The sequence below is a fragment of the Haliaeetus leucocephalus genome, unplaced genomic scaffold, assembly GCF_000737465.1.
Source record: "Haliaeetus leucocephalus isolate CR32 unplaced genomic scaffold, Haliaeetus_leucocephalus-4.0 Scaffold1, whole genome shotgun sequence".
Lineage (NCBI taxonomy): Eukaryota > Metazoa > Chordata > Aves > Accipitriformes > Accipitridae > Haliaeetus > Haliaeetus leucocephalus.
The window spans coordinates 5,301,462-5,327,150 of NW_010972437.1; the positions used below are offsets into that span (position 1 = coordinate 5,301,462).

Sequence of the window (25,689 nt, forward strand, 5' to 3'; positions counted from 1 at the left end):
ATGGAAAAAAATGGAGCTGACCATGACATTCCTATGGAAGGATCTAATGATTTGTTCGTAGGGAACTGTGATAGTCCAGGAGAGTCAGAAACAAATGATCAGGTTTTTCAGGTGAGGTATGAGTAGCCTGTCTTTGTAGCTGCTTTCTTTACATCCTTTCTGATGAATTTATAGTATGATAGTCCATCAATGTGTTTTTTCTTGCCTTTATAATAATACATCATGTCTTTTTAAAAAGTACAGCATTTCCTTCCCTTGGATTCTTGTGCCATTCAGTTTTGAACCGATAAATATCCGGATGTTACATGTAATGACAACTTTTAGTAATTATATTAATAGAACCTATTAGAGTGCTGAAGAAACCTATGTTTTATTGTGTTAACGAAATCCTTTAATAAAAGAATATTTGATGACATGCTTTGGAGTAGGAGGGGTTCAGAACACTGGAAAATCAGGTCAAATTGCTTAGTGACCAAATGTGGCAAGTAAGAATCCAGGGACACAAGACATCTGTGTAGGTATTGGGGAAGGGGAGTCTTTAATGTATTTATTATCAAATATTGCCAGATAGCCCTAGCCAGAGGGATTTCTGTGCATAAATGTTCTTCTGCAGATTACTTCAGCTAGCATAAAATATAATTCAGGTAGTGATTTATTAGTGTGCTTATGGTCTCTACACAATGTCTTTAACACAACTAGTGCCATTTATTTGTCGCTGCTTTTCTGGTGTAGTTTACAGTAGACAGTTTTATCACAGAAGATTTATACCTGCAGAACTTTTGAGAAGGTTACTTGGCCCAGGTCTGACTTAATGTTAAATTTAGAAATATTTTTGCCAACTCTTTGGATTTGTAGTTTACAACTTTTTGTAGCAGAAACGTCAGAGTTGCTTGCATGATTGCTGCAAGAGATACGACAAATGACACTCCTTGCATTGGCCAAATGACAGCCTGACATGATATTTTGCACAAGGGCTGGCTATTTCCCATTATTTTTACATGTTTAATATTTGTGTTGTCAGAGTTTCAACGTGACAGATATTTGTGCTTAAACGCTTACATTTAATGAAAATGGGATGTGCTGTAAGAACTTGATACTGCAAGCTTGATGAGAATAAGCTCTGAGTACTTATTTTTTTGACTTGCAAAATCTGATTCTTGGTCTTGGACTGTATAATTCTTGGACTTGAATTGGTGGTTTTGTGTTGCTTGTGTTTCTTCTGTGATAAAGAATTAAGAAAGCATATAGAGATTTTTGTCTTTGTAGCTAAATGCATGTATCTAAAGGCCAAGTAGAATAGTATCTAGGTTTTCTTTTGAAGTCAAATCAAGTTGGTGGATGTTGTACATTTGGGAGGTTTTGGTATAAGTTCTCTCAGTTTCTGGGTAGACTTGAGATATTTTGAAGTGATGGAGTGGTTTTGGGAAACAGATTTTGGGCACAAGGGATTTTCTTTCCCTGAAGTAGAGAGAGTTTATTCTAGGAAGCAGAAACATGAATACATTTTCAGTATGGAAATGGAAAACAGAACTGCTAATAATAGCCTCTTGATCAGAAGGACAGGAGCTCCCTCCACATATACAATACAGCACACTGGTTTTAAATGTTCTTTTCTTTTTTTTCTTAATAGAAATTGCTACTCAAGATTAAAGTACATTTTACTGTTCTTCCTCTGTGAAAGCATCTAACCTGCATGGATTCCAGGGATCCATTGTTTGGACAGAGTGACTCTCCCGCAGCCTTGCCCATCACAGTACGCCTCTCGGGCAGTTCTCAATCGTTGTCTGTGCCCGTGCGGCCCCCCCAGCCGCAGCCTCGCTCTGCAGAGGAGTTCCACCTGGTAGACCAACCCGGGCAGCCTCTCTATGAGCTGCAGCCCCTAGGAGGGCCCAGTGCATCGATGGTGAGTGTGTCTGAAAGCAGGGGAGATGGTGTATTCACAGAGGAGGGAGCTCTTTGAAGAACTCTTTTATATGGTGCTTGTTTGTTGTAACAACGGCTGATTCAGACTTTATCTTTAGCAACAAGGTGAAACTTTTCAGTGGTTCAGTTCATGCTCCAGCTGCCCTTCCTCAGGTAGGCAAATCCCGTCTGCAGCCATTACTAATTTTATTAAACAACTTTTGTCATTATCAAGCCTGGATGTTATTGTGTGATGAGATCTCATAGTTCTACCACTGCTGCTTTCTCTATATTCCCTGGATAAGTGTCTCTGTGTTTTTTTTTTTGGGGGGGGGGGGCGGATTGGAACATTGGCAATAAGCTAACCCACTATGTCTCTCCTCCCCGCCCCGCCCCAATTAATTTGCTTAAAACAGCGCTTTGTAATTCTTAACACTCATTTTGTAAAAAGGTAACTCTCTCACCCAGAGGGTTTGGTTGGCATGTGTTGTACTGTCACTAAAGACACTTCACCCATTTAAAGTGTAATAAATCAGAAACAAGATGATATTTTATGTTACACTAGGTTTTGTAACATTGTTGGGAACAAGTCCTTGGTAGTTATGGGAAAATATACCATAAGGAGTTGTTTAAGTTTTCCAGAATTCTAGGAGATTTAATTTTTTTTTTTTTTAAGTCCTGGAGCTTTTCTTCTACCTCCTTTTGTATAAAATGCTGTCCATAGAGGTCAGTTTCTTAGGAGTAAAGGTCAATAATTTTATATGTTGTGATTAATTCTGCTAGTCCATGAATGGAGTTACACTGAATCCAGCTATGAATAGCTTTCAGGCTTTTGATAGCTTTAATAATAGTGTTGTAAGTTTCAAATAAATGTGTAATTCATTGTAGAATCCTCTAAGTTTTTTTATTATTATTTCCTTTTATCAATTAAAGGGCTATTTTAAAAGACGGAAAGTAATTTTAAGAAATTGACAGTAAATAGGCAGTTTCCTTATTATGTGAAATCAAGTTAATTTACAGGCCCTAATTCCAACCAAAATATTTCCTGTTCTGGCAATAAGCAAACCCATTTGTGAACTAGTGCCATTCAAGCTTTGGTGTAATTGCCTTACAGATGATTGTTGCCAGCCAGTCAGAAAATGGACAGGTGCTGCATGTCATTCCTTCTGCCCAGCCAGGAATGGCCCAAGTGATCATTCCTCAAGGTCAACTTCTGGATGTGACCAGCACACAGGGTGAGTTTAATCTGTGGGACTTGAGGGTGTGTGTTCTTGTGGCTTCATGATCTCTTCCGTAACACCTTGTTTGTATGTGTTTCCTTTCCTTAGTCAGTTACAAGACAAAAGTACGTGCTTACTGAATCTGCTTTCTGATTCTGAATCTGGCACCCCATACACCACGTTTTCTGTTGGGCAAAAGCCTTGTGAAATAAGAGCTATTATGTTAATTTTAGATATGCAATGGATAGATTGAGATATCGAGCACAAAGCTGCTTTTTGCCTTATTTACCATTCATAAGGATATTTGTGCCAAGTCAGACAGCTATATTAGCAGCTTCAAATTTTCACTGTCTGTTTACTTCATTTTGAGTGAAGTAGTTAATTCATGTAACGCAGATAGAAGAATTAATGTTCTGGTCTGTTCCAGAGATCAGTGTTGATGATGCATCTTTTGTGAAGCCAGAAATGAAGTACCTAGGTAGAAATTTAGTTCCCAGTGAAGAAAATGAGATGTAACTTTCACTTCATTGCTGAATTTTTTCCCTCACTGTGTTAATTGTCACATTTTAAGTATCTGGTGAGATGCACAACTAGAAGCGCAAATTTTAAGCTTTTTGCTAGAAAAGGGACATAGTGAAATCTGAAGGCATTGATTATTTATCTGCAAGCCTTGCTGGGTGGCAAAATGCTGTGTACTAGTTTGCATTCACAGAATAAGACTGAGAACTAGGTTGTCACATTTTGTTAAACTCTCCAAGGTTTTTTAAAATTTTGCATTTTCTGTATAAAATTCTCAAAATCTGAGCAAATTCTCAAAATCTCAGCACTAGATAAGTGCTCTTATGGAATGAGAGCTCAAACGTAAGACTAGAATCCTGATGCTGGGTGGATAGAAAAGAGTTGGGATTCAAGTCATGATCTTTTCACTTAGAGTTGGAATATGGTTTCATGACCTTGCATTGAAAGGCTTGCTTCTACACTAATGCTCATCCTTCTCTCCCTCTCCACCTGCTCTTGTGGGTGTAAAACCACTCTCTGGTTACAGTGTATTCACAAGTGACTTTAAGCCTTTAGTTACTAAAGAATTGCTGCTACTTTTTGTAGGCAATAAGTTGCAATGCTGAATAGTATTTTTGTATTCCCATTTTTCATCCTAAGTGGGGCTCCCTGTTTGGAAATAGCTCAGTTTCACAGTGTTTGAATACATGTTCTACAACAGTGCTACAGGGGTTTTTGTTTGTTTGTTTTTTTCCTAGAGACTTACTGTATAAAAGACTCTGTACTTATCTGATTTTTAAAAGACAGTTAGGAAGACTTGTTGGTGATTTACTATGGAGATTAAAGGGGAAGGAGAATGGACTGTCAAACCTTGAGTTTCACTTGCCTGCACATGGTGGTAATGCATGAAATGGCACAGGCTTCAGAGTAGGCCGTAGTGTCTTAAGGGCACATCTGTGTAGAAGGAACCAGTGCTTTGAGCTTTGAGCCAGAGTGGTGGTACTCTGAAATGCATACTTTTGAATCTTCTGGAACAAGTTTTCTAGCGGAGTGATTTCTGTACTGAGTCAATAGCTTATCACTTTCTCAGGATGGGGGAAAGAGGCATCTAAAGAGAGCTCCCTTTTCTTTATGTTGAGACCAAAGTATCAAATATCTGCTTTCACAGTTTTCCGTTATGTTTTTTTTAACTACACACACAGGCTTCAATCTAACAGTATTGTTTTGGCTTATGGATTGCTCCCTGTTATCAAGAAAGGCTAAAACATTTGTTCTAACAGCATGTCAGATTCAATTACAAGAGGCCTTTTTTTTTCTTGTTTAGGTGTTCTTTTCTAAGTACAAAGCAATATCATAATCTCCTTTTTTCTTAGTTGAGAAGCAACCAGTGTGTTATTTGCAGCTGAACAAAATAGTGTGCAATCCTATATGGATTTGTGAAAATGTAAAGCAGAGTAATTTACAAGTTCTTCTTATTATTTGCTTTGTTGTGGAAGGATTCTTTAGCCGTAGCGTGATTACCAAAGTCCTTGAGTACAACCAACCTTATCAAGTGTATCTTCATATGTATGCCTAGAGTTTGAGTATTGATTCACAACTATTAAACTACTTTATCATCTAGAAATCCTATTTCATATGTCAAAATGCTTGCTTTTCCAACACACAAAGTTTAATTGTAGCTTGTCATTTCCCCATTCTGAGTTCAGTTATTAACCAGAAGACTGTTGTATTTTTGCAAAGATGTTTCGGAAGAGAAGTGTGGTGATGGGAACTTGCAGACTGTGGCGGTGGCTGCTATAGCAGACAGTGCAAGCAGTTACATTCTACATCCACAGGCATCTCTCACCGTATCAAAAAAAACAACCACCAGGTAGGTCAGGAGTTAAAAGGATGAACAATCACTTTGATCCACTGTTAGTACTGCCTTTTTTTCCTGCCGTTTGTTTTTGCAATGGTTATCACAAAATTAGTATAGAATGGAGGTTATGAACCCTTAGTATTACTGAATGATGTCTAGCTAACTGTGTTTGCAGGCGGCTTTTGTATGTGCTAGAGCAGTGGAAAAAGCAATTGAAGTACCTATATTCCAGAAATAGTTGGATATATTCTGTCCAGAACAATAGGTGGGCCTTTAGTAACACAGTAACAAAGTAACACAGTAACACAGTGCAAATTACTGAAATCACTCCAACTAGACACTAATACTGCCATCCAAGAGTTGAAAGTGATCCAGTGAAGGAACTGCAGGGAAAGTTGACGTTTGAGTGAGCAGAATTTCTTGTATGAGTATATTAAAACCTATATAAACTATCCTCCCGCAAGAAGAGTTAATTGTAGAGAGAGAGATTTCAATAGTCAGCATTAACAGGAAGAGCCTAATCTTTGTTCTCTGGATAACTTCTTCAGCTTCCTTTGATAAATATGAGAAAGTAGCTGCTAACAGTGTGTTTCGGTGGAACATGTAGACAGGCAGATTGGTTATCAAAATTTCTAAAGTTAAAATAGTTGTTATGTTTTTCTTCTCTTGATGTCCACTTGATTCTGTCCCCATGCTAAGTGATGCGTACTATTTTAATTCCTGAATACTCTGAAATTCTTTTTTGCTTAAAAAACCCCCGAAACCAAATCATAGAATCATTTAGGTTGGAATAGACCTTTAAGATCATCAAGTCCAACAATCAACCATGCCCACTAAACCAATCAAACAAAACAACAACAAAAAAACTCCCCAAAAAATCTAAAGACGACGTTTGCTCTGTGGACTGCAGGCTGGCTTTGCATTGGTTTATGCTCTTTTGAAATCAAGATGTGGAAGAGATTAATCTCACTACAGCACAAATTATATATATTCAAGAAACATTTAAAAGAAGAGAAACAGTTTGTGAATGGATTTTGTGGACACAGTCTGTACCTGTTAGAAAAATAATCCTGGAAAGGAGACATGTTTGTATGGACAGGAGGTGATGCACTTGAGTTTTGGAATAATAAACATTGAGTAAGCACTGTTTCTGCCCCAGGGTTTAGGGTATGGAGAAACTAGATATGTACATAAAATAGCTATTGGAGCTGGTTTTCAGTAATTTAAAATATACTAAAATGTGCAGCATGTAACAAGTGTTTGATATTGGTTTTAATCTTCAGCATTCTACCATCAGTCTGCATAAGAAAATTATCAAGATAATCAACCTGTCTATTTCACCATGTCTTGTCTATTGCTGTCAAGTAATAATACTGAGAATACTGAATGCTCAGAGGACTTCTTGAATGTAGAAAACAGTGGTTTTTTCAAATACTTATATTTACTGTGAATTATTTCAACAATGAAATAGAATATTGGGAAAATGAACCCCAGATTTTTAAAGCAAGTTGATACAATATCTGTAGTTTGATCATATGCTGTAGGGTTATACATAATGCACTGATCTGATATGTTACCTGTAGTTTAGACTAAATTGTTGCTTTCTTGGATGTCTGTATAGACTTCTGCTATATTTTTTTTATTTTTCAGGATAGTGGAAGATCCCTTTCCTGTCCCTCTCCAGCCATTGCCACCAAATACGCCTGCATGGGCACGCCGTCTCAGGAACTGTGAGGTGGGCTGCAAAGAATTCTGACTTGATGTTTTATCATCTAGGTCTAAGATATTGATCCTATTCCATGAAAGGAATAATTCATAGTTGTAGAAGTTGTGTTCAAGCTTCCTGATATTATGAAATAGTACTGGTACAAACTGGTACTACTAGCACATTTAAACACATAAAATGCTATGGTATCCCTTCCTTTTTTGGGAATGCTAGCATAACTGACCATCAGGAACTCCTGAAGCAAAAAATATGCTTCTGAAATCTCAGTGCCATACAGCGCTGGGAAAGCCATTGTGCGCCATGTTACAGTTCACTCTTGAACTACAGTGCAAGCTCTGTTGTCTTCTGCTGAGCAAACTGGTTTTTGTTGCCCTTAGTGATCCATTAATTAAAGAAGAAAATTGCTTTTGTATGGTCTAAGTCTGCAGCTGTTCATATTGTCACATAGAACTCAAAATCCCTATAACTTGCCAGCGTCAAGTCTGGGACTTAGAGTACCTTAATCTCAATGTTTTACTAAGGATTTCTATTTTAGATACTCTCACAGAATTTTTTTTTTTTTTTTTTTGTACCAGCATCGTTACCTGTGCTTGTCTTCTCTTTTGTTAAAAAGTGCTCTGACTTTATTCCCTGTGATGGCTTTTGACCTAAACAGAACTCTCTTTATTTGCCTATTGTTAGATGTCTGCAGAGCTGTCCTGATGACTGGGGGGATATCAACAGCTAGAATGCATCATAAATCACTTAAAAGGAAGGGAGGGGAGATGGGAAGATTCTTGAGAGATCACCTATCCCTTCCTCCTGCTACCAGACTCTTCTGATAGATGTTTATTTTGCTTTCCCTTAATACTTTTTTAAAGGAAAACTCATACCCTCTCTAGCTGGTTCACCTCTTCAGATATCCCTACCATTTGAGGTTTTTCCTATTTTCTTGGCCACTGATAACTGGAAATTGCAGTTGCAGGGACTTAGAAATTGAATTTCTTTCTGTATCCACTTAGAAATAACTTTTAAATTAACTTAATATATTAATCTATTCCTCTTTTTATATGCCTGTTATTTCATACAAACAGTACTGTCCATTATTATATCCACTTAAATGTTAAGAGGTCAGAAAATCAATAACATTAATTCTTCCATGGTGGAGATACCATTTTCACAGAATGAGTCACTTAATTCAGTTGGCCAGTGAGTTGTTAAAGTCCAATAAGATCTATAACCCTTATTACTGTGTTTTTAGCACTGTGGCACATATTTTCCTGTCCTAACATCCAGGTAGCTTACCTGAATCATTTATTTTTGGTTTCATTTTATAGGAGGACTTGTATTATGATCTGCTTCATCTATCTGAGTCTATTATGAGCAATTTCACCTGCTGTGTTTAAAATTCACAGCAGCAGCATTTATAGAAGAGTTCTTGTTTTTAAAGAAAAGGAAATCAAAATGTTGTCTGTTTGAATGTGTTCTGAGGATGTAGAACATCTGCCTCTGCTGTTCAGCAGAACCAGTGCCCCTATGCATTAATCCTCCCTGTTCCTTTAAAAAAAAAAAAAGTTATTTTGTTGCTGTTCTGCCTGCAAAGTCAGCCCATCCAGGGAGGAATAACTCAAATCCTCTTCCTCCTTGTGTGTTATCAGCAGAGTTGCTTTGCTGAGTTTGTCAGTTACACAGTGTAAGTCCATTGGAGACTGCTAGGATGCATGTGCCTTTTCATGGGCACAGACTCGAGACAATGGGATTTTGAGGTGTCATTTATCTTTCAGGTGTGACTGTCTTGCAGAATGTTTTGTTACTAGTAACAGGATTGAAAGGTCCAACTGGAATTTGGAGATCTAGTAGAGGTGCAGATGATTATATCAACTCACAGTTCCACTCTTTCAGTTACTTGCCAGAATAGAAACAAATGTAAACAGTGTTGAAGTCTGTGAATTTCACAGAAGATGCAAGCAGATGAAGCCATGGTGTGGCCCAGGTACATGCTACCAATTGTGTATCCTAGGGAGCTGGCCAGGACTGAACTCTGAAGGGCAATGACTCCTTTGGCAATTAGTACTGCAGACAAACGCAGAGCAATATAAGCTGCAGCTTTCCAAAATTAGCACTAAGCTCTGTGTTTGGTGTTGATTCCCTGACTGCCTTGAAATGTTCAGCTTACACTTGCTGTGCATAGACAGTGTAATGCCTCTGGTATCCTGCTGCTGTTAGTTCACTCAAGGAAAACTGCAGTCTTGATATGTGTACTTCAGTGTAAGCTTTTATGTACCCATGCTGAGGTAAGGCCAGCAGGGAGAAAAGGAATGCCCCTTTTTTTGGCTTGTAGCTTGGCTGGAGTTAAAGAGTTGGAGAGTATTCGATTACTTTGAGGTAATTAAATTGTTAATAAAAAGTGGATTTGAAAAATAAATGGTTATTTTCTACAACCTACTTAGTTTTCAGTGGTCTGATCAGGATGCATTTCCAGCATGTATCAGCATACTGAAATACAGTGTAATTAAAAACTGCATTAATTAATCAACTCTACAAAGCTAAGTTCATTTGTTTGTGTGGAGCAGATGGTTTCACTTGTCCATTTGTTCCTACTTGGGAAGCTCCTAGAGAGCAGGGATTCTATGTGCTGTATGACTTTCTTCTCCTCCTCCCCTCCCACCAATTTTGGGAAAATGATTGCTCTTGCGCAGAAGTAAAGCCAGAATAGGAGACAGTGCCATAACTGTTACTGCTACTTTTCTGGCACAACAGTTTTATCAGTCTTCTCATCTCCCTAGAGTAAGGCCAATGACCTATTTATAGTGACAGGTATAAGATATGGAAAGAAAAATGCTGGTCACGCAATATTCACTGTGTGGAGTGGTACTGTAATCCCTCTTGCGAAAGGGGGCATCCCAGGTTTCTGTAAAGAAGGTACTTGTGGTACTTCTCAGGCTGCCTTACTTCTCCTGGATTTTTCAGATCAAGTTTTGGACAGAAATGTTATTTATAATTTCTGGCTAAACAATTGCCAGCTTCTCTTCCCCACCACAGCTGTTTGAGCGCAGCCTATGCAGATTTTCTTAACTGCTGGAGCAGTGGGCTTGCAGTGCAGTGAGCTGCTGAAGTGTAAGCAGCTGGTGTCTCAGAACGACTCATGCAGCCGGTGCATACATAACCCTCTGCTTTTAGGCTTGCGCTAGCAGCAGCACTGTGCTGGCCCAGTTCATTCACAAGGTGTTCATTTGTTCTTTGTTGACTTTAGGTCTTGCTAACCACAGACTCAGTGCAGCACGTGTGTGTTGAAGTAGATGCATAGACAGTTTTTAATGCCTCAGAGATTCTCTGTGGGAGTCAAGTGAAAATGTTTGCCTAAGACAAATTTGTGTAGGAGGTGACTGCAACTGGTGTGGTGGCAGAAACAACAGGAGTGAAGTTGTCCTGTGGAAATCAGAGTTGGCAGTAACTGTAATCTTTTCAGGGGTTCTTGGTTTACTTAGGGTCTTGGAGGGCTGACAAACTCCTGACCTCAGTGGGGACTGTTCTGGTGTTAGATCTTATGGTAAATCTATTTGTGAGGATACTAGTATGGGGAAAAAAACCATCAAACACCAAAAATCTGGGCCTGTGTCCTCACCTGCCAGAGTCCCTGACTGCTTTTGTTTTCTTGTGTAATGTTCAGCAGTCAGCTGGGTGAATAATCCTATTATTTCACCTCCTTTCCATGCAGAAAATTGGGGACTCGTACCGCGGCTATTGTGTGAGCGAGACAGAATTAGAGAGCGTTCTAACGCTACACAAGCAGCAAACACAAAGTGTGTGGGGGACGCGCCAGTCTCCAAGCCCAGCCAAACCTGCCACACGGTTGATGTGGAAATCTCAGTATGTCCCATATGATGGGATCCCCTTTGTCAATGCAGGTAACTAACTTTTATTTTAATAACTACTTTCAAAATTTCAACATCAGTTGCTAACTGGCCATAAAGAAGGATCTTTATGGTGTTCCTTAGTGTTGGTAAAGTCAAGGCACAAACATAAAAAAAGAGCAGCTTGGGCACCTCCATGACACAGTCTGAAGGAGCTTGTTTCCCTGAAACCACGGGCTTATGTTTTGTTGTGATTATTTCCTTTTGTTCTTTAGAAATAAATTACTAAGTACCATTTGATGGGGTTTTTTGTGATGAGATCTTTAGGTGGAGATCCCATCTGCTCCATCAGGATGTGAAAGTTCTCGTAAGGGTAAGAGCTTGTTTGAGTATTCTTGCCTAACTTGGAGATCCTTTGAAGAGTTTGTTCCGCAGGAGTCAATAAACTATTTAAGTGGCACCCTTTAAAAAAACTAATTAAATTTAAAAGACAAAATAAACTGCAACATATGTCAACAGGCAGATTTTTGGTTTTTAAAATGAGTGTGCAGACTTCACAGGTTGGTAATTTAGCTCATGCAATGCATATGTGAGATTACTAAAGAGTTCATTCAGATATGAAATGAACAGGTTTTAATTGTTACATAGGGATCATGAATGACTGGAATGTAGGTTATGTGCTTGTTTTTTTCTTTTTTTTTTTTTTTCCTGAAAGTAACTGAAAAAGTGAAATGTTAGCACCAGTTTTAAAGCTTCAGCCATAAACTGTGAGGTATAAGAAAACTAAGAACAAAGCCAAAACAATTTACACTTTTATTTTTTCCTCAAAATGTATATGAGACATCTTTAGTTCCCTCTAAGATTTGCCTGATAAATTAGTTGCCCCACAGTATGATATTTAGACCAAAAACACACATAGATTTTTTTTTTCTTTAAAATGTTGTAGACTAATAGAGACTCACATTATTAAATTGTAATATTTTTTCGCTTTGCTCAGACCTCCAAACAGGCATTGGGTATATTTTTAACATGTTGCCTTTCCAATACATTTAGGTTTAGTTTATAACTCCTCTATGAAGAGCATTCATTAAAATCCTTTACACCTGTAGAGCAGAGGCTGTAAATGTGATTTACTGAACTGCAGTTTAAATCCCAGATAACTGAATTCTGAACAGTGCAGGACAAAAGTGGTATTTTTGAGGAACTTATCCCTTCTGCATAAGTGTAACCAATCTGTAATACCTTCCCTGCTGTGCTTCAGCTGTGGGAAGGTGGCTAGCTTCCTGTAGTGTAAAACATGCACTAATCATCAAAATCTTGTTTGTTATTTTTAGTAAGAATTTTGGATAGTTGATACTTTCATAAAACAAGGGCCCCATCAAATTGCTTTTGAGATTCATATTAGCAAGGACTAGTTTAAAGCTGTTGAAGTCTTTTCAATCCTAGAACTTGTATTTTGTTCTTGAAAAAGAGACAAGATATCTGTTTGTTATACATAGTTCTCTTTTAAATTTCCTATTTCTTTATTTGCATTGATTTTTTTAAGTTGGTTTTTTTGTGTTTTTTTTTTTAATGTCACACTCTAAGGCAATAAAACATTGGGTATCTTATGGAAACACATTATGTTGCTGTTGTGGTTCTTAAAAAGGTTTTGGTTATATCACTTGTTGTATAGGCAGCTCCTTGCCTGCATACTGGAGTATATGAATTATAAATAAAAAATAACTAAACGTGACGTGGAATAAATTGGGAAGAATTTCTTGACCACTTTAGTGCTATGCCTGTTACCCCTTTTGTTAGAGGTCTGACTAGAAGTTGTCACTTACTTCAAGTTAAGAGCTAAGCAGTATTTCTTTAAGCGTGTCTAGTTTTGTGTGGGTATGCCACACTGAAACAGTGTTATTTAGCAGATAAGAGAGGCCAGACTTGCAAGTAAGAATTTATGGGACAGCATGGTCTGAAGTATTCATTTGAGAGAGGAGGCTGGAAATAGCTGCTGACCTTTGATTTCAGATGTGGATTTTCTCAGTTATTTGGGGGATTCTGCTTCTCTTATGTTTCTTACCAGCATTGTGCTCCTTTGGTCACTTGCAAGGCTGCTTATCTTGTAAAGCATTGGTGTTCACCAGGGCAGAATCCAGTATTTTTCCTTCATATATGTTGCAGGTGTGTTGTGAGGTATAATATGTTTGGGAAGTGCTTTGGAAATGCTCTGTATTCCTTACATGCTGTGAGAGAAGCATTTGCACTGTATTTGAGTGCTTGCTACACTTATGTGTTCTGCCTTCTGAAGAGTTTGATGGTAAACAGAAATAACTCTTTTGGAACTCTCATCTTTTCTGTAGTTACTGTTTTACTGTAATACCTTCAGTGGTTGCTTGAATAAATAGAGTGCATTACTTTCCATTCCCAGGAAGCAGAGCCATTGTAATGGAGTGCCAATATGGACCAAGGAGGAAAGGGTTCCAGCCCAAAAAAGCTGGTGAGCAGGAAAGCGTCTCTGGCCATCTGTACAAAGCCACTTGTCCAGCAAGGTAAGAATTGTCTATAAAGCTGGAAGAGCTACTCAGCATCCTAAGAAAGCCTTCTTTCTGTGAGTCTTGACGGAGCACTCTTTGGGGGTGGTAGCTGATATGCACTGTAGCTCTTAGCTTCATCTCCTTGTTAACCTGAGGTTGATACTCATTTAGAGAGGAGGAGGAAATGCTGTCCTGTTAAACTGAGTAAGGCTGAGATTTGATAGGTTGCCTGGTTGCAAAGTAGCAGTACATCAGGATGTGGAGTACAAGTGGGAATCATTCTCTACCTAAGCATTAGTTACTTATTGTGGTGTCCTATAGTGACCATTTTTGGTCCTAAAACTTATTTGTCATCTTATTTGTTGTTTTTCCTTCAGGCTTTTAATTGCACTCATATCAGCCAATCATCCTAATTTAGTAGATGTTCTATTTGCTGAAGGAGTTACAGTTTTTCCTGTTCACTGGGGACTTTCTCCTTGTCCAACGCTAATGGGTTTTTTAACTTGTCCTTGAGCATTCTCCTGGGTGCTTGTTCAGTTTTTATTGAGCTAAGAGTGTGTTTACCTGGACAGTTGCAGCTAGGTATGTATGTGCTCACTTCTGGCTTCAAGCTGGGTGAACTACAACCTGTTCAGAATGGTGTTGTGTTACTATACTGAGGGACAGAGGGTTTTTGCTGAGGTGCAAAATGACTCTGGCTGAGTGGCTTCCAGATTGGAACAGAAGTGTGTCTGTCTGCATCCATCTCTGTTGATGTGTCCTTAACAATTCTACAGTTCTCTTAGAGGCTTTTCACCCCCTGCAGCACTCTGCTTGAACTTTTTCTATACTAATATCTGATATGAAGTAGGTGGGGGTTTTATCTTTGCTCCTTGAGGGCAAAGTATACTGAAAAAAAAATTTTTTTTTTCCCCCCCCCCCCCCCCCCGCCCTCTTGGCAGGATCTATATTAAAAAGGTTCAAAAGTTTCCAGAATACAGGGTTCCTACTGACCCTAAAATTGACAAGAAAATCATAAGAATGGAGCAGGAGAAAGCATTCAACATGCTGAAGAAGAACTTGATAGATGCTGGCGGTGTCCTCAGGTGAAACTTCCATTTTTTTCTTTATCTTGACAAATGAAGCAAAAAAGAGCAATAATTTTCTTGGTTTGATTTATTTTTTACTTAGTCACTTTATTAAGGCTCTTGCTTAATATCAATAGTAAAAAATCCCACAATGTCAGTAAGACTTATGTGGCTTTGGAGTATTAATATGGTAAATGTGTTAAGCACCAAGCTGTGGAACTTCAGCAGATGTTTTCATGCAGGAAATAGATAGAAATAGTTTTATTTGGGGGTTTGAGCTGGTTTATTTTGCATTGAAAGGTGTGAGAGGGCCCTGAGCTCTGAAAGGCAGTATCTTCCAGCTCAGGGGCTGTAAAAACTTAAGTCAGTCTAACTAGGTTGTTTGTGATTGTCAGTCTGTTCCCCCATTTTTTGCCTTTGCTTGAGAATCGTGTGTAGAAACTCTTTCCTTCTTGCCAGGTGGTATGTACAGTTACCCACTCAGCAAGCCCACCAATATCATGAAATGGAAACTTCCTGCCTCCCTTCTTCACCGTCCCATTTGTCTGTGTCTTCTCCTGAGGAGGAGGAGGAAGTTGTTAGAGATGAGAACTGTACTCTGCCTTCCCGACTTCATCCTCAAGTGGCAGACAAGATCCGAGAACTGGTGTCTCAGGGAATAGAGCAGGTCTATGCAGTGAGGAAGCAACTAAGGTACACAACTGTCTGACATGCTCTCAGTCTGTAGTGCTGTATCTACTTTTGCATTTGATTAATTTGGTTTGCAACTGAATGGCAGTGCTGATGCATTACTGAGAATATTTCCTATATGTCATGAGAATCTGTTTTTCCCAGCTTTTGTCTCCTCTTTCCATTTTATTATAGGTAGCCACTAAGAGCTGCTGTCCTCCTAACGTTAGTTGAATAAATGGGGATTTTTAATTCAAAACTCTGTAGCAGATGCACAAAGAACTGGGTCAGAAGATCATCTAGCTTGCTCTTGTCATTGCAACAAGGGGAGGGAGAAGGTAGCAGTGTCTATAACAGAGAGAGATAGCACAATATATTTTAAATACACACATTTTAATGTCCTTTAACATGTGACAGAAAGTATGTGGAAAGAGAATTATTCAAGCCTGATGAAGTGCCAGAAAGACATAACCTGTCCTTCTTCCCCACTGTGAATGACATCAAGAACCACATTCATGAAGTGCAGAAATCCCTGAGGAATGGTGAGATGGTGTATAATTCAGAAAGTATCCCAGCAATGGTACGTTGGCCTTTGTGTTTCTTTTTGATTTTTGGAGTTAAATACTGGAAATCTTATTTTAAATTTTTACCACTTAGCTGTATTTCATCCAAAATGCTCTATGACTTTATATTTCCAGCAGCAATATTTTCAGTGGAATCTCTGGCTGAGCAAGATTGGATTAAATGTGACTAAAACCTTCTGACCTTATTTGGTATTTATCTCATCAGCATTCGATTGCTATTAGTTGATTGAAAAACTACAATACTAGCACTTCATGATGACTGCATTAACTGAAAGCCATGTGGTGTAGAAAAACTGGCATGCATCAGAAAATTTTATTCATGGCTTTGTCATTGTCTGTGTTTTGGAGAGGTTACTACTACTTTCCTGTATCTGAAAAATGGGGATGAAGTATGTCTCAGGCAGTCTAAATTAGGCCTTGCACAACATTTTGAATGTGTAAATATTAATAAATGTACTTTATAGCAAGTGAAGTAAGCATGAAGTAGGTACTTCAGGATGCTCGGTAACTCTGACGTGTTGTTCCTTAATTTTCTTCCACCTATTGAGTAATAAGGGATACACAGTGACCCTAGTTTTCCCAGTTACAAGGCTGACTGCTGAAGAATTGCTGATTTAAAATCAGCTTTGACAAACTGTACTGTTAAATCATGCTGTCATGAGTCTTTTCCCTCTCCCTACACTGCTCTTGGCCCAGGTGAGTGAGTGATACTTGTTAGTTAGCCAAATGGTTTGACTATTTTATATTTTAAAGTCTTTGAATTGTCATGAGCAGACTTTAGCCTTCCTGATATAATGCATGTTAAAAAATCTTTTACAGTAATTTTTTTTTTTTTTTTGTAAACCAAGAGCTCCCAAAATGCATGGTTGTAAGAAAGTGTTGGTTTAGACACTGTTTTCCTATGGGTCCTGTATTGAGCCTATGTTCCTGTAATAGATAAACTTGCACCCTTTCTGAGAACTGAGGTCTTTTTCCTTTCAGCTGCAGTGGACCACAGACAGTGGGAATGTTCTCACAGAGACAGTGACTGTTACATTTGCCTCACCACCTTCAGATGGTAGGACTGCATTAATAACTTAGCTGTCTCCAAATGTGATTTGTTTTATTAGCTATGTCACAGAAGTTCAGTTTCCTTTCAGAGAGGTTGCTGTCATGTTCTGTCACTCAGCTGAACTTAAGAAGGATTATTTTGGTGTGTCTAATTTGACATACTTTTTTTTAACTATTTGACTGCATGTGTGGAAAAATACGTGTAGTCATGATGGGTTTGGTAGAAGTATGAAAATTATAAATTTGGCTTTTATTTAGCATCCTCAAGTGACTGAAGATTTTAATGGGATGGTTATGTGGAAAGAACATCTTGTCTTAGATGAAGGTGCATAATAACACCTGTGTAGAGAGAATTAAATTCCTACTGAACAGCTATATCTGTCAGGGCACACAACACGCAGGAGCCAACTGGGTACTTAAGTTCCTTGATGGTTTGTGCTTCACACATGCTTAAACATCTTGCTAAAAAGGACTTGAATGCATATTGGGTTTCCTGCTTCTCACAAAGTCATTGGCTTGATGAGTTCCACTGCTAGGTTCAGGCCCTGAAAAAGGAATGCTGTATTTCTGTTGCCAGAATTGAGAGCACTGTTTTCCATTTTTCCTTAACGCTTAGAACAGAAATAGAAACACAGGTGTTTAGTGGCAGCAGAGCTGTGAGATATGTTTTTTCAGTTCTTTATGTGGTGTAACCTCTTTATTAATATGTGAAGCTAAAGTAGCATCTCTTCCCAGCAACTGCTGAGCCACCTAACAAAGTGTTAAACTTCCTCCTACTCTGCTGCAAAACCAGAGTGTAGATAGTGTAGATTTCTACAGAAACTTGATTTTATGTGTTCATGGTCAAAGGTTTGGTTTTTTTGAAGACACTGGTTACACTACTTTTCCTTTGTTGAAAGTGGGTTCCTACTACTATTACTTCAACTTCAAAACATGTACTAAACCAAAATACGGGTGTTTGTAACTAGGTCTACTTGCTACCCACATAGTTAGGATTACACATAGGCTGAGATGCTCTGCTGGAACATGGTAACTGATAATAAATTTAAAATGAGAGATGATTGTGCCCTTTTCCCCAGGTTTCAAGGATATTTTGTCTACTGTGACACCAAAAAAACTTTTCTGCATGTTTGTGGATCCTTTCCCCATCCCTTGTTTAATAGGTTTGTTATGAAACTCATCAGAAAAGTTGTTGGCTTTTAGCAGGGATATGATTGAAGCAAGGTGGAAGAGCCTAACTGTTTGCATACATTAAGATAATGCTGCAGACTTCTTATATGTTTTTAATCTCAGTGGTGCTGCCAGCTTGTTTTCCCATTTAACTGGAACATGGTTGTGGGTACTTTTTGTTCCAGACAGCTGATAGAGAAGTCTAGAGGGACCAAAGGGACACTGCCACAGTTGTCATGTTTAAAGACTTACTCATGTCAACAGTTATCCTCCACTGTGGTTCTTGCCTGAAGAAGTCCTGATGTGTTTGGGTTTCTTTCCCCTTTGGCCCCTGTCACTTCATGACCTATTTCTTATCTTTGTTGTAGCAGGAAATATAAACCCCCAGAGGTTTGGCTCACTGTGTGATTTCTCCTAAATGACTTGGTGAACCTAATTTACATGGAGCTGTTCCATGCACACCAGTGCACTTACAGTTAAAAAGGCCAATATTGGGCTTTGTTTTGTTTGGGATTTTTTAAACTCTTATTTTAGCTGTTGCTGCAATGGATCAATTTGAACAGAAAAGCATCATGTATGCTTGGTGCTCTTAGGGCAAGAATTTCAGTCTTGACAACTGTCAGAGGACAACAGGTAAATTTTTAGGCTCAGTTTGAATTAGTGTCCCTCTTTTTTAAGGAAGTCATGTTTTTTAGGAAAAAAAGGAATTTGCAATATGAGCAGACTTACCGTGCTTAAACTTGCATGTCTATGTTAATATTTCTATTACTGTGCTTTTATGGAGAGACACAGAATAGTTGTGCCTTCAACAGCTGTGATAGAGCTCAGCAGGGATGACTTTTGGTATGAACTGTCTGAATGCTGGCGAAGGTTCAGGAAGACCAATTCTTGCTTTCTTTGTCTTTCACAGATAATTTTCTAAGGCAGTGTAGCCTATCGAATGTGTAAACATCTATCCAGTGACATACTGAATTTTAAAGGAAGCTAGAGAATTGGATTTGTTCAGTTTTCTGCATATGTGCACCAATTCGGTGAACATAAGCAGTTACTCTAATTCCAGTATATCTTGTCTTCCCTTATATATGTGGGTATGTGTTTGTACACATTGCAAACACATGTTTATAATTGTAATACAAGTCTAAGCAAAAAAAGAAGCCTGACTGAAAAAATCGGCTCTCATTAATTTATGTGAAGTGGTAGCAAGGGAAAACACTGTCTTTTCAAACTTTTGTGTGTATATGGGTTTTTTTCATTTTAACTTGTGCTGAATGGGGACAAATTTACATTTAAGAAACCAAACAATAACAGAACTAAACCCAGCTGTTTGTTTTCTTGTTGCGCAGAACTCCATATCACTATATGATACAGCTTTCTCTGTTCTCTCCTCGGTGTAAGAATCACTGTAACTATCAAACTTAAGTGTGCTCCCTTTTACATCTTTTATGAAGTATAATGACAAGTGAGGTAAAGTACCTGTGTGTATATATATATTTGGGGCTTTTTAACTTCTGGCATTCATACTGAATGCCCATGCAGTCTAAGGAGTGGTTAGATTAGGAGTTGAACTATTAGCTTTATTCCTAGGCATGTTGGTGTAGAATACACTAAGGAAAGAACTACCATCTCTTCCTACATGTGAATATTCACATATGCATATGGAATCTCTGTATAGTGTTAAAAAGAGCCTAAATATTTGAAGTAGTTGTGTTCAAGAAGATTTATAGAATGTATTTTATGGTCAGTTACAATAAAGAGTTAGAGTTTGCATATAGGTATATGTGTTGCAAAATGTATCTCTACTCACTTAGATTGCTGGAAACTTTTGTATGATTTCCTGTTAGAAAACTGTTTGCAATTGGCCATTCTCAATTTTTTTCCATTCACCAGGCTAATCTACGTGCACAGGGCAAGGTCGTCTTTTACAGTTATAGCAGTGAAACTGCAAAACAAGAGGCTAAGCAATGTCTGCTTGTGTCTGGATAAATCTTAACCAAAATGTTCTGGGTGGCTCAAACAGGAAATGGAATGATCCCATGGGAATTTTTCTTGCAGAAATTGCTACAAGTGAATACTAATTTTTACAAATCTTCAGGAAATGAAGTCCATCATTCTTGCATTAATAAGAATTTTGAGGATATGATGTAATCTGTAGGCTGAAAGGCCTCCAGATAAATGGACTTTTGGTGAGATATTGCATAGAAGTTATCCTAATTCCATGAAGATGTTTGGAAGGGAGTGGTGAGGCTTAGAGGATTTCCTGCGTAGATTTTTGTTTTGGAAGACAGCCCTTTCTTTTGATGCCTGTCTGTTTCTGAGCCCTTACTGAGGTGTATGTATTGTCAAATTATTTGATTGCTGCTTTGATAGAAATGTTTCAGCTTTTATGTTATAACTAGAAATTCAAAGTACAGTGTGGGGTGCAATTACTTTGCTCTCCACAATGGATTTATTGGTACTTCTTTTTTCACTCTGAACAGGCACATACAATCTTCCTACAGCGTTGTCTTTTTCTCATACCCAGCCTTTTTTCTTTACCATCCAAGTTCTTCTGCAAAGAGAACAGCATATATGTATATATATACATGTCTTTTATATGTCTATATGGAGATTGAAGGGGTTTGTTCAGTTTGCAGGGGAAGCTTTTAAACAGGAAGAAGAAATTTGTCATAACTGCTTCCTCTCTGTGGCACTGTAGGGAGCTCAGCAGGGGAGTCAGTTGTCACCAAAGCAGAATCCAACCAGAGCGGGGAGTCCTTACTACCAGAAACAGCTCAGCTGTTGTCTTCACTCTCTTCAATTCAGCCCAAGATATTTGCACAACTTCAGGTACAGTCAAGTTGTTTACAGAACGTCAAACGTTGTGTGCTGGGAATGCTGAAGGCGAGCTGAGAACTGCAAGTTCCCTCACAGCTAATGACCCAAACACTGGCTAGGTAACGTGGACTTTGAAATAGCTGTCAGCTCTTATGTTGGCCTCTCTTGCATGTCACAGAGCATATAGCTGTGGTGCAGGAGATCCCACTACCATCTTCTGACACTTGAAGTTAGGGTCTTTTGTGAAGGCAAAACTAAGAGGATGAAGGTAGTGGGTTTCTGCCTCAAACCAAGCGTCAATTCATTTTCCACATGGTCCAGTCTTCATAATGAAGATGCTGGAAAACTGAGGGGGGATAATTCAGTCTTATTTATTCCTTTAAAACCTCCTCCAGCCTCTGAAGAAAATATGTTAAAATCCTAAAACTGCTTCCAGCTCAGATCTGTAAATTTCCAGGCTGAAAGGCTGAAGAGTGGGGATAAGAATGTCATGCTAAAAGAGCTTCTTCTAAAGTTCACCTTCCTTCAAAGCTGGTTCTTATAGCCTTCTTCCCTAACTACTTATTTGAAAAGCTACCTTCATGCTTCTTGAACCCCAATGAAATGCATGATCTCTTCCCTAGAAATATAGTCTGCAGTAAGGTGCTGTTTTACTTGCTGTTTCCCTCTCTTTCTCAAGACAGCCTGGCTCCACCTCACTCCCTTTTTTTTTTCAAAGCAGTATGCTTAGCTTTTAGTGCCCACCTCTTGTGGAAATGGCCAGTATCAGGGAATGATTTGAAACCAAATATCAATCCAAAATTAGAGCTTTATGGTCATAAGCAGTCTTCTAGATGCTGCTGGATACCATTGTCCTAATTGTTTTCTAATACAACTTTAACCTAGGGTTGCGGGGATTGACTGTTCAAAAGAGATGATGTATTGGAAGTCAGAAGCTATCCAGTTCCAGCATTCCAAAATAAGTGCCATTAAATGCAAATTCCTCCTGCTGTAAATACTAGTATGTTAGTTCTTCTGCCTTCTCTTTCACAGGGATTACAGCTGCAGTCAACTTTTACCTCCACAAATGGATCAACAGCCCTGATAGCTGTAAATAACCATTCCCCTCCCAGCCCTGCAAGTCTCCTGGATTCCATAGGGAGTGCAATAACCAGCCATTCTCTAGTACTCAGTCAAGGACACAGTCTGCAAGCAGGTGCTGGCCTAACACAGCATAGCACTGCTGCCTCTGCTTTTGGGGCTCCGCCTGGCTGTGATCAGAGTTTGGTCACCATGGGCCAGTTGGTAGCAGTTGGAGGGGTAGATGACTCCAGAAGCCTAGAAGGAGGAGTTCATCAGATTCTCCTGGGAGATGTACACACTATTCCAGTACAGATTGTGGACAGCCATCCAGCACTTAGTAAGTTGCAGTCTTCCCAATAATATGTAAATAAAGAAAATATGGTGGATTTTGGGTTTTGTGTGTCTTGAAGAAAGGAGAGAAATGTGTTGATAATGGGGAACTCCAGTGTAGACTTCTTTCAGCTGATTCTAATTAGTTTTTACTGTGAAAACATGCTGAGTGTAAAAAAAAACAAAAAACAAAAAAAACCCTTTAGTTTTTGCTGTAAAAAGATGACTTCTTAGTTAAACTGCTTATCACTTTCTTTGACCAATTACCAACTTATTTGATTAACACAATATTTTTGTCAAAAATCCTAATATTTAGCTAAAATTATGATCTTCAAAATAATTTTTTTAAAGGAAAAATAAGAATAGAAAATAGCCAATACTGAATCTAGTTAGAGCTCTTTGGAAAGAAATGTGGGGGTTTTGGTGACTTCTTTCTTTGCACCATCCCAGCAGATTTTTGAATTTTTTAATAAACTTTTACTAGGATCCTGTAGTCATCAATATGCTTTAGCAGTGATCAGTTGGAGTTGTACATAATCGCTTGGAATTTCAAACTTCTATTTCAAAATACTTTTAAAAAAATACACAGTAAACACTATAAATAAATAACTTTCAAAATAGAAGGCTCCTTAAAACCATTGTTATCAAATATAGATACAGTCTTTGAATTCTCAGCCATGGAACCTGACTAAGAATGAAAGCTTGCATTCTCAAAGAATGATTTCTAATTCTTGGTGAAGAACACTTATTAGATACGGAGCATATATAGATCATTGCAACATAATCTTTTGACTTTTCAGGGAGTCTAAAATGTTAGCCGTGCAATGCTTTATTATTTCTGTATTATCTTTTCTTGTCATCTATGACTTCTAAAAAGATGACTCTTGAGTAGTTTTGCAGGAACATGTAGGTAAAGATGTGCTAGATCATAGCCTACACCTTTGTAATGCCATAGCAATAATTATCTCCATATGTCCTGATGACTTTCGCAGGTCAGCAAAACTTAATTTGTACTAAATTCTGTAATATTCTGAAAATGGAAATATAAGACTAGATGAAGAAGTAAAAAGGAAATAAAGGGTACATGAGGAAATATACTGAAATTAATAAGTGTTAAAGTAATATTGGGATATTTTACTGTGGCAGTATGATCAAATTTAAGGGATTTTCTGCCTGCTATACTCATGTTTGTGTAACTGGTTGTTTTCCCTTTTATAGTTGAATTTGACTAATTTTCTGAGAAATTCTGTTTTCATTCAGGGTAAAAGAATTTCAGAGAAGTTATCAAATTTACCTCATCCATTCAGTTGTTTAACCTATTTGTTCAATCTAGATGTTGATGCCTCTCAAAAATTTTTGTAAGTGATGAGTGTTGTAAGTGAATTTTTAAAGAAGTACCATTAGTTTACACAAAAAGAAATGTAGTCAAATATAAAATTCTATAACTGCAAGGACTAAACTCACTGTTCCTTTGGGATTTCCTTTTTGTTTTTTTTCTGGTCAAGGTCTCAGTCTATCATCATCAGCCTGAATTTGGAAATTGTGAGAATATTGGTGCCATTCCTAAGTTATGTGGAGGAGTTGCCTATAAAATGCACAGATACTTTTTTTTTTTTCAGAGGCAAGTTCTTTGTCTGGAGGAGGACAAAAACCAGTCTAGACTGAAGAGGGAATAATGTTACAGAGCTTATTTGGAGGAAGAACCATATACTTGAAAGTAGCAGTTCAGTCAGTGTGTATTTCAAGATGTTTTTTTCTCCTCTGTGTGTGCATACACTTACGCACATATGCGCTTGGTTAAAATTATCCCGTACATTCTGGATTTTCTCTCATCCAAGTGCTAACTTAAGAATAAGCTATTTCCTGCTGAAAATATATGTGCAGTCATTGAGAAGTATAAGTGCCTGAAGCGTAAGTCATTCTCTAAATCAACATGCTTTAATTTTTGCAGCAGCAGCACCTCCGTTCCTCCTTTTCCCTGGAAAAGAAAAAAAAAAAGTAAGATGGTAGCTTTATTTTTCCATGGGAAAGAGGAAAGACATCTTCTGTGAGAGTAATTTTGTATCTCCAAACATATTTTTTTTTAGAAGATGTTTTAAATACTCTTACTTGAGGGGGCCCTTACTGCTGTGAATTCATATCAACTTGCAATGCCTTATAGCACAGTAGATGACATAACTGGCTGTCAAACTAAACAGCAGTTAACTTCACAAATGCTTTACCTATTAGCTTGAGTTCCTGAAATATTTTTTCTTTTAAATGCATACAGTTATTGGGGCTGAAGCGTTATCAGTGTAGTGTGAACTTCAATGTTTTATTTTTGTTTTCTTTTTAAGCTGAAGAAAATGCAGAGGGTGTTACCTGTGTGAGCCAAGTTAAACAAGAGCCAAGAGAAAAAGCATTGTCTATGGAGCCAGATAATATCAGAGACTGCCATAGTTCCTCACCTATTTAAATCTGTGAAGCCTAGAAGGATTTTTCAAATCAGAGAACTCTATAAACGTCTTGGAAGGGAAGGCGGGTGCTCTCAAAGTAATGCCATTCTTTTTAAGTCGTATTGTGACATTCAGGTTAGGCATATTTTACACTAGTTCTGATGGCCAGCTGTTTTGATTTATGACTGATGTGGCTCGCTGCCAATTCCAGGTCATTCAGTTGCCCTGTGGAACACCACCTTTCTCTTCTGTTTCAAGTTTTGAGTAATTTGGATGCTATCCAAATGGCCCATTTTGGTCAACATTTCTGAAGGTCTTCCACAGTTTAATTCCTTAGCTTTAAAATGTGGATCACATGCTGGGTTTGGTTTTCTCCTTGAAACCCTTGACTGTTACGGCACTACAGAGACCATAGAATCTGCCAGCTCCAAGACCACAGAATCCAACAGCAAAGTGTATCAATACAGCAATGGTTTTGTGACAAAATGAAGGTCCAAGATGCTAAATTTCAAAGTGATGAAGGATGTGGATGCTTAAGAAAATGCAACTTTGACCTGATCATAATGTTAATGGTGCGAAGATCAAGGAGAGGAGAAAGGTGAGGTTGGCAGGTGAACGTAAGATTGTATGATGAGGAAAAGTGTATGAATTGTAATGGTGAATGTTTTCAACTTTGACATCTTTAAACTTATGTTCTGGCTTTATAATGAGGTTCATTGCTGCATACACCCTTTGCAGTGGTACTGTATTAGCAGTTGGTCATAACAACTAAATGCAGGAGGCTTGTCTCACGGAAAATGATTGATGCTGCCTTTTCAGGTTTTCTACCTTTTGCTTCATGCACTTACACTATCAGCTCAGATAAATATTATATAACCTGCTGCTGCTCATGATGTAGGCCTTACGGATGCATCACTAACAAAGAGAGGCCCAAGAAAACAAAGCAAATAAT

At 38.2% G+C, this 25,689-nt stretch overlaps 1 protein-coding gene across 1 annotated transcript; it reads left to right on the forward strand.

Annotated features, from left to right (window-relative positions):
• CARF (calcium responsive transcription factor) lies at positions 1-24,757 on the forward strand. Its single transcript, XM_010569148.1, has 14 exons — positions 1-111; positions 1,682-1,903; positions 3,017-3,137; positions 5,361-5,490; positions 7,129-7,213; positions 10,902-11,091; positions 13,451-13,571; positions 14,498-14,641; positions 15,083-15,316; positions 15,710-15,872; positions 16,858-16,933; positions 20,792-20,922; positions 21,943-22,309; positions 24,639-24,757. Exons 1-14 carry the CDS (start codon positions 1-3, stop codon positions 24,755-24,757), a joined length of 2,214 nt encoding a protein of 737 aa, XP_010567450.1.
• Positions 24,758-25,689: the final 932 nt, after the last annotated feature.